Below are 9877 nucleotides of genomic sequence, written 5' to 3'. Positions count from 1 at the left end.
GAGAAAATCACATTTTTAAAGGAGAAATAGCATACACCTGCCACTACACTTGATGGTACTACACAGGAAGACAGCAGGAAAAGAATCACAGTAGAAACGCCCACGCGTCGTGGCCGATTCAAGATCAAAGCCAATGAATCCCTCCGTATTCGGGGAAGTTTCTAGCTAAGCACAGAAATCATTTTTCACTCACAGGCGGAAGTTTGAGACAGGTTTGCATTTTCCCCTCCAAAACTTAATTTACTCTGAGCCAGTTAGGAGAAGGTGGACATCTGAGGATGAGGAGGAAGCAACATCTCATGGTAAGATACGACCGCTTTTAGCACATCAGTCACACTCTACATAGCTTGAGATTAATTCCCAGAGTCCTTTGCACACTTATTCATTGCTTTGCTCTTCGAAATGAAGTTTTTTTCACCCCTGAGCCGACTCCGTTGCGAAAGGACCTTTTCATCGACGTCTTCTCCAAAATTGGCTTTAGAAAAGCTAGCCCGTCGCTCCCCTCCAGCCTGGCTGGGCAGGTACTCAGCAAAATGAGAAAGTAATCAGGCTTCCCAGGCACCTGGTGATTTAGACGAGGAAAGAGGGAGAGGATACAGCTTCTGGGTTAAAAGTTTATTTCTATAGCAATGATTTTTAAAAATCTCACAGCTATAAAGTTGCTCTGTCTCATCTCCTTAATGGGGAGAAACATCACTGAAACACAGCATCTACTTAAGGTAGTGTTACCACTGGCTTCTGCACTTTTTATTCCACCAATCAGCATTTACACTGTGTATTTTTTTTCATAGTGATTGCGTTGTTGTTATTTTACAAGGACTATTTGGAGGTTCTGATTAGTCCTGGGGATGCTATTGAAAATTCACCTAGGGGTTAGGGATGGGCTCAGTTGGTAGGGTACTAGGGTAAGCCCTAGGTTTAGCCCCCAGCAACATATGAACTGGATAGAGTGGCACATACTCAAGATCTCAGCGTTTGGAAGGTGGAGGCAGGAGAACAGGAAATGTAAGGTCATCTTCAGCAGCACAGTGAGCTTTAGGTCAGCCTTGGCTGCATGACACCATGTCTTAAAAGTTTCTATTGCCCTAAGTGTGCATGGGCAGGCCGTAAGGAAGCTTGCTGCTTTAAAAGCTAGTTTAAAAATTAAATTAACTAAAAGAAATTCACCCAGGAAAAACCTACGCAGGGTGACCCAACTCTGGGTTTGTCAGAGGCACTGAGCTTCCTTCTGTGGCTGCCCACCCAAGGTTTTCAGAAAGTGGTGTCATTCATTGTGAGACCCTGACACTGTCAGCTTTGGGCTGTGGTTTGCATCACTCACTCAAGGTCTGGATAGCATATCACAGTGCTTGAGTGCTGAGTGGGGAACAGAATGGATCCCGATTCCCAGAGCTCCAACCGGGCCAAAGGAACCTGCAGTTCTATTCTACACTGTGCAGATGAGGAAGCCAAGCGCCAGAGCCAAGGCCTTGCTCTGATCACAGCTGGTAAGTCCTAGAGGCAGCCTTGATCCAGGCCTCCGATGGGAGCTGCTGACACTTGTCGGGTTTCAAAAGAAGTCTCATAACTGGCATCGTGCCAACCAAATCCTGTCCTTGACAAAGGAAAGACCTTCGTAAATAAAGCCTTCTCTGAGTGACACAGTCTCTGTGCCTCCTGATCTTTTATTTCACACTGCAAAGCAAAGAGCTGTGTGAAGCTAGCGCTCGTCCTCCTCCTGGTGAGGAGACCACGTGCTTGCAGATGATGCTGTTCACCAGCAGCTGTTTCTCAGCTCCAGTAGAACAAGAGCCTAAACATTTTACTAAAAATGAAGAGACATAGCATGAAGTTAGACTTATACCTCCTGTTGTTTGGTGTAGGAGACAAGTTTGCCTTGACTCGCTCTGTTTGGGGGTTGGGATAAAACTTGTAAAGCATCAGATTCTCTGGAACTCTTTGCCCTGGCTGAGTGAATGACTGGTCTCCAGTTCTCAGAGCACCCAAGTAAACCTTCCCAATGGCTCTGGAGGAAAGAAGATGTGCATTCTCTCTCCCCTCCCTCCCCCTCCTCCTCACTGTCTTTGTTTCTTTATCTGTCACTGTTTGTGTCTGTCTATTTGTCTCCATCTCTGTCTCTGTCTCTCTCTCTATCTCTGTAAGTGTGTGTCTGTGTGTGTATGTGTCTGTGTGTCTGTGTGTGTATGAGTGTGTGCGTGTCTGTGTGTGTGTATATGTGTGAGTGTGTGTGTATCTGTGTGTGTCTGTGTTTGTCTCTGTGGGTGTGTGTGTCTGTGTTGTGTGTGTGTGTGTGTGTTTGTTGTTGTTTTCTGTTTGATTTGGGAATAGTTGATGATGGTTTCATAAATATTGGTTATGGTAAAAAGTAAACAGTGGAAAGGTCTGAGTTTAATTCCTGTTTCCCCTGTGATAGCATGATAAATAATTACTGCCCATTTTAAGTCTTGAGCCACCATTGCTGAAAAGGAAGCAACTGACTCTTCCCAGAAACCACTCTTCCCAGAGGCCACTTCTATGAAACCAAAAAGGTGCCAGTTCTGGTTACGAGACCCTTAAGTTACCCCTAAAGAGACCTCAGTGTACTTGGCTGATCAACTTATCATGAGGATACCGCTGAGCACTGGCTCAGCTAATGGGCTTCATGAATCTCTGAACAAAATGATGACATCTTCTGTGATTAGGCAGCACCATCGCTCACCCTGAACAGTTGGGTTGCCATGAACACCATCCAGGGCATTACCTGCCTGAAACAGGAGCAGCGTTCTTATGAGCAAAGCCAGAAAGACGGCCAACACAGTGAAAGGAGAGACACCACCTTGTGGCCCAGGAGGTCTCTACGTACTTCAGAAGAAAGGATTCTTAATTTAAAAAGAGAGACAGACAAGTGCCTCTTGTTTGAAAGTGCGGTGAGCAAACCTTTAGGGACAAACAGTAGAAAGCAATCAGGAAGACACTTGAAAGAATATACCCATTTATGGATCATGAGTCAGACACTTGATCAATGTCGTGTCTTAAAGGATCAATGAGAAAATTAGTGTTGAGTGCTCATAGGAGGGAAAGGCAGGGGAGAAGCTATTTTAAGTAAACAGGAAATAGAAAAATGACACATACATAGATCAATGAGAAGACTACTTACATAAATAACTAGAACACAGTGCTTGCAGGAGTTGCCACTTGGAATTCCTGTGACCTCTCTTTATCCAAAAACTAGTCCTCAGATTGCAGTGAGCTCAGTAATTACATCGTGACAGGTTAAATTTTAGTGAAGTAAGGTTAAAGTTCACAGTGTCAGCAATGGCCAAAGATAATTTTGTAAAGCTCATGGCATAGGAGCAAGGACAGATGACATTGAAGGGATATAAATACCCCCGAAGAAAGGCAATCATTTTTCTGAAAGTCTTGAGCAGCTCTGGAAATATAGTTAGGACCTCCACTAATACTCTTGAAAAATCCATGAGTAAATATTTTAGGCAATATTTCATCAGAATCTAACATGTTGCCTACATTATCCATCTGGAAAAAAAGTCCACATTTTTTGTAAAATTAAGAAACTTTCTGCTTCTGAAAAATGACCACTGTGTGGTTTTTTGGGGGGGGGGTGTGCAATTTTAATGTTAAATATCTCCTATGATAAAGAGTGGGTATATGTAGAATAAAGAAATTGTCTCGAGTCAAAATATGAACATTTTATATTGAAACAGCCATTTCCATGTGCAGGATACAACCTGTAAATAATTCACAACAAATTATTATATTCTGGAATTGCTTACTGTCACATACAAATTTCTGTCTTACCAAATTCATGAGTCTGTTTACACTTACTTTTCTCTAAAGATAAAATAAATTACCCTTTCTGTCAGGTTTTTCTCCAGATTCTTTTGGATTTGGGCACTCCAGCATCCTGATCATCTATCTGACCACCAGAAATAGCCGTGAAGCCCTTACCTTGGAAGAGAGGACCGGATAACTCCAAATCACGTGTACCACGGACAGCGACAGAGCTAAGATGAGGTTGAGTTTTAATGAGCTGCAGAGTAGAAAAGATAGGACCTTGGGTGGGATCTCACACAAGCAAATATAAGCTTTAAGAATATACAAAAAAATCAACATTTCTCTTGGCAGAAATGTGCAATACTTTACCCAATCATTTTGGATTTTCCGAGATCTGTGCAGATGGGTTTTTATTGCCAAATTCCTCACGCTCGCTGTCTGAGCCTGCTTGGGTGGCCCTTTTATATCAGAAAAGTTCAGAAGTAAAAATGTCAGTGAGATCCACCCTGTGTGACTGGTTGCCCTGGCTGTGGCCTTTTGTTCTTGTTAAGTAAGAAAAGGACAGTAACATGTAAGCTGTCACTGAGTTTCCAGGGGTTGACTTCACTCAAAGCTTGCCATTAAAGATGCCCTTCAAAGATTTAGCCCTCCACACGGCTTCCCTGTGACATGGGTGGCCAGGGGCCTCCAAAGGAACTGCAAGTATTGTTCTTAGCTGGGAGTTTAAGCACTTAGGGAGGATGACAGGTACTTCTCTGAATGTCAGAGACCAACACAAGTGAAATCACTGACGGACCCAAGGGTGATCAGAAGTGATGCAGGCTGACAGGGCTGTACACTCAATCTCCATCCTTCAGAACTACAACTGTCATAGCAAAACAAATGGCCATCTGTTGTCACTGGCCTCTGAGTCAAGGAGTGATTCTGGATCTGTCTCTTTCTGAAAACACTCTCCAAGTCCTGTGTCCGGAGTTTGTGTGTCCCTACATTCATTGTTTCCTCTTTAGGAGGCAGAGCCTAGCTAGCACTGGGCCATGGTGTTTTGATGGTTCCGGGTGTTGAACCAGATTTTGCTGAGGGCTACGGCAGAGGAAAACGTCAGAGGGGGAAGATGCTGCTATTGCTGCTGCTTCTGAAGTAGTGCCAATGCTTTTTGTTACTATGGATAAACATTGATTTGTGATGGCTCCATTGCCAATGTGCTTGCCATGCAAGCACAAGGATCCGAGTTCAGATTCCCAGCCACCACATAGAAACAGGTGCAGTGGTACACACTTAGTACTTGGAGACTAGGAGAAGCCTGGAGCTCACTGGCCAGTTGATCTAATCAACGGACAATGAGAGACAATGCCTAACATAAGGTAGAAAGTAACTGACTTACACACACACACACACACACACACACACACACACACACACACACACACCAAGCAACTGAAGAAAATCTTTGCCTCCTCAAGATCCTCACCTTTTGGAGGGCAAAGATACCCGGAGTCTGGGACATAGCTACTTGTCACAGCTACATTCACTCCTTTCTCTCTGGCAATGTCTCAATGTCTCTGTTTCAGGCAACTGTCAATCATGTGTTGTCCCAAGCTAACTACCACAAGGACAAGGAGGTGACCCAGCTCCTGAGAGAACTCAGATCATAGGACTAGTGCCAAGCTGGAAGCCTGGGGCAGGTTTTACAAATACTTTTGTTGAGAGTTCTTTTGAGGATGTCATGTAGACACTGGGAGGCAAAGTGGGCCCAGGGGAATTGAGGGCATATGTTCTCTTTTGGTTGCTCCTTAAGACTAGCTAATGTGCATGAACTCACACACACACACACACACACACACACACACACACACACACACACAGAGGGGTGGAGAGGAGAAAGAGAGAGAGAGACAGAGACAGAGACAGAGACAGAGAATAGTGAAGAAAGAAGTTCCATCCAGAGGCAACATTGTTAACTGATGAGTAACGGACTACTAGATCTGGGAAATACTTGCTGGCAGACTCAGCTATGCTTAGGACCGGGTGATCTTTATATGTAGTAGAGGCAGTACCAGAAGGAGGTCAGGAGAAGTGTGCTTAAGAATCAGTTAAATGCCACATCACTTCCCTTCTTCTTGAACTTGGCAGAAGACTAGAGGTTTCTTCTGAAGAGGGGTTAAGCAGAGGTCTCCTAATTGAGAGGATTATACATAGTGGAGTCCTATAAACAAAGTCACATCTCAATGCCATAACACCTGGGTCTGTCTCTGATACAGCTCAGCTCTGGCACACTTTCAGATGGTCCTTCGCCATTAAGACAGGTGACAGAAGACCCCTTTCTGGGTCATCTGCCCAAGACAAAAGGAAAGAGATGGAGTTACAGGCACTTCAGAGACTCTTAATAAAACCATCTCAGCTGACTGCAGTGTGCTATCCTCCCCTGTTGCCCACGCTGGTTACACAAAACCCTTTTGTGAATGTTTTTGGTGCCTGATCTTAAATCTATACACATGACCAAAAGACAAGTACACTAAATAAAGAATACTTACAGAGGCATAACCCAGTCAGAAGAAAGAGGATGGGAGACAGCCATATGAAAAATTATAAAGAAATGAAAGAAACATGAAATATGAAAAATGTAAAGGGGGAATTTTTGAAAGAAAAAACAATATTCTCTGAGAGAATATAGAATATATCTATGAAACAGGAAAAGAAAGCTATATGAAAGGAAAACAGCAGGTGACAAAACATCTAATGAAAATTAAAGCAAAAGAAAACTCAAAAGTATTGAGAGAGAACATTAAATAAATCTCATAGATATTAGCTTAAGAAGACAAGGAAGAAGGTTTGCAGTGCTGAGCCCACACAGACATGACAGAAATTCTAGAAAAGAGAGCAGAAGGAGTGAGGAAGCAAAGAACCATAGATAAATATCCAAGAATATTTCGCCAATAGCTTCGCAGGTGGGAAGGCGCCATCACTGCCTTGCAGAGTGAATGAAACAGCCCATCCCAAAGCATAACATCATAAATTTCCAGCAGATTGGATTCAATTAGCTTCTAGATTATCTACAAGGACTCAATTCACAAATACTTTTGAACGTCTCAGAAATAACACAGAGAATTTAGGTGACAGTGAAACTTTGCTTTCAAAATTTTCCAAGAATTTTCAAATGTTATTTCCAATTTAGAATTAAAACCCAACAATTCACAAATAGCCAGAATTGATTCCTCTTCATTGACTGTAAGATTTTGATAAATATTTTTGCAGGGCCGTAGACTATGCCAAGAAACTTGATAAGGTTGGGTGAGTTCAGACACCCCATCACCTACCCAAGAACAGTAGGTGTTTTACTTACTCCCAACCAGATTCTTGGCCTAGAACACATGGCTGTGACTCCCCACATAAAGAACATGACCACTGGTCATATAACACAGAACACAGAGTTCTTCATGCTATGAGGTATCTAGATGGGCCCACAGGGTTTCACCAATAAGCTTCCCTTACTTATTTCCCTTTTGCAAAGGTATTTAATCTTTGATCCCTGTGGAAGTTGCATGCACCTATTCTCTACAATGAGCAACCAATAAACAGTTTGGACCCAAAGACTGTCTCTCTCTCTCTCTCTCTCTCTCTCTCTCTCTCTCTCTCTCTCTCTCTCTCTCTCTCATATTAAGAAATGCCGTGAGATTCTTCATAGAGTTAGACAGAACAATTTGCAAATTCATCTGGAATAACAAAAAACCCAGGATAGCTAAAACTATTCTCAACAATAAAAGGACTTCTGGGGGAATCACTATCCCTGAACTCAAGCAGTATTACAGAGCAATAGTGATTTAAAAAAAACCTGTATGGTATTGGTACAGAGACAGATAGACCAGTGGAATAGAATTGAAGACCCAGAAATGAACCCACACACCTATGGTCACTTGATTTTTGACAAAGGAGCCAAAACCATCCAATGGAAAAAAAGATAGCATTTTCAGCAAATGGTGCTGGTTCAACTGGAGATCAGCATGTGGGAAGATTGCAGATCGAACCATTCCTATCACCCTGTACAAAGCTTAAGTCCAAGTGGATCAAGGACCTCCACATCAAACCAGATATACTCAAACTAATAGAAGAAAAAGTGGGGAAGCATCTCGAAGACATGGGCACTGGAAAAATTTCCTGAACAAAACACCAATGGCTTATGCTCTAAGATCAAGAATCGACAAATGGGATCTCATAAAACTACAAAGCTTCTGTAAGGCAAAGGACACTGTTGTTAGGACAAAACAGCAACCAACAGATTGGGAAAAGATCTTTACCAATCCTACAACTGATAGAAGGCTTATATCCAAATATACAAAGAACTCAAGAAGTTAGACTGCAGGGAGAAAAATAACCCTATTAAAAAATGGGGTTCAGAGCTAAACAAAGAATTCACAGCTGAGGAATGTCAAATGGCTGAGAAGCACCTAAAGAAATGTTCAACATCTTTAGTCATAAGGGAAATTCAAATCAAAACAACCCTGAGATTCCACCTCACACCAGTCAGAATGGCTAAAATAAAAAACTCCGGTGACAGTAGATGCTGGCAAGGATGTGGAGAAAGAGGAACACTCCTCCATTGTTGGTGGGATTGCAGACTGGTACAACCATTCTGGAAATCAGTCTGGAGGTTCCTCAGAATATTGGACTTTGCACTACCTGAGGACCCAGCTATACCTCTCCTGGGCATATACCCAAAAGATGCTCCAACATATAACAAAGACACATGCTTCACTATGTTCATAGCAGCCTTATTTATAATAGCCAGAAGCTGGAAAGAACCTAGATGCCCTTCAACAGAGGAATGGATACAGAAAATGTGGTACATCTACACAATGGAATACTACTCAGCTATCAAAAACAATGACTTCATGAAATTCATAGGCAAATGGATGGAACTCGAAAATATCATCCTGAGTGAGCTAACCCAATCACAGAAAAACACACATGGTATGCACTCATTGATAAGTGGATATTAGAGCAAATGCTTGAATTGCCCTAGATGCACAGAACACATGAAACTCAAGAAGGATGACCAAAATGCGGATGCTTCAGTCCTTCTTTAAAAGGGGAACAAGAATACTCTTGAGAGGGGATAAGGAGGCAAAGTTTAGAACAGAGGCTGAAGAAACACCCATTCAGAGCCTGCCCCACATGTGGCCCATACATATACAGCCACCCAATTAGACAAGATGGATGAAGCAAAGAAGTGCAGACTGACAGGAGCCGGATGTAGATCGCTCCTGAGAGACACAGCCAGAATACAGCAAATACAGAGGCGAATGCCAGCAGCAAACCACTGAACTGAGAATAGGACCCCCGTTGAAGGAATCAGAGAAAGGACTGAAAGAGCTAAAGGGGCTTGAGACCCCATATGTACAACAATGCCAAGCAACCAGAGCTTCCAGGAACTAAGCCACTCTCCCAAACCATACATGGACTGACCCTGGGCTCCAACTGCATATGTAGCAATGAATAGCCTAGCAAGGGCACCAGTGGAAGGGGAAGCCCTTGGTCTTGCCTAGGCTGGACCCCAGTGAATGGGATTCTTGGGGGGAGGGCAGTAATGGGGGGAGGATTGTGTGGGGAACATCCATATAGAAAGGGAGGGGGAGGAGTTAGGGGGATGTTAGCCTGAAAACTGGAAAATGGAATAACACTTGAAATGTAAATAAGAAGTACCCAATTTAATAAAGATGGGGGAAAAAAAAGAACTGCCATGAGAGGGTGGGGAACTTTTGTCATACAGAGTCTTCCACAGAAGGCCACTCCATGCTCCTGGACATTCACTCGCCTCCTGAGCTAAGCTAGAGTTCCCCACCTCCACCCCTGGCCTCATCACAGGGCCACAGGCCCCCTTCATTGCTGACTTCACCGGGTTTTTATCAGTGACTAGATGGCCAGGAGCTTGGAAACCCCTGAATCCTTGGTCTCAGCCTGTGCCATTTCTCATGTGGGCCAAGAAATGCATCCTAGACTGCATTCTCCCACCCCCTGAGTGGAGCATTGGCACTATTCAGCCGATGGCTGCATAGGGTAAAATGCAGTCTAGCATCTCCCATCTCGTCTCCCCGAGAGGAGTTTACATATT

The 9877-nt window shown here is 43.4% G+C and overlaps 1 protein-coding gene across 2 annotated transcripts; it reads right to left on the bottom strand.

Annotated features, from left to right (window-relative positions):
• Nucleotides 1-382: 382 nt before the first annotated feature.
• Nps (neuropeptide S) lies at nt 383-5275 on the bottom strand. Of its 2 annotated transcripts, none has more exons than XM_087616771.1 (3): nt 5240-5275; nt 3946-4050; nt 383-562 (listed from the first exon to the last, which is right to left on the bottom strand). In XM_087616771.1, the coding sequence occupies exons 1-3, from the start codon at nt 5273-5275 to the stop codon at nt 383-385; spliced, it is 321 nt and encodes a 106-aa protein (XP_087472897.1). The 2 variants fall into 2 exon arrangements, with proteins under 2 accessions (XP_087472897.1, NP_001258042.1); NM_001271113.1 differs by lacking the exon at nt 5240-5275 and adding an exon at nt 4141-4148 and having other exon boundaries at nt 3946-4027.
• Nucleotides 5276-9877: the final 4602 nt, after the last annotated feature.

Source organism: Rattus norvegicus, chromosome 1 (assembly GCF_021556685.1).
Source record: "Rattus norvegicus strain SHRSP/BbbUtx chromosome 1, alternate assembly SHRSP_T2T, whole genome shotgun sequence".
Classification (NCBI taxonomy): domain Eukaryota; kingdom Metazoa; phylum Chordata; class Mammalia; order Rodentia; family Muridae; genus Rattus; species Rattus norvegicus.
Note: the sequence above shows the minus strand (reverse complement) of the source record. Positions and strands in the feature narration are given on the sequence as shown.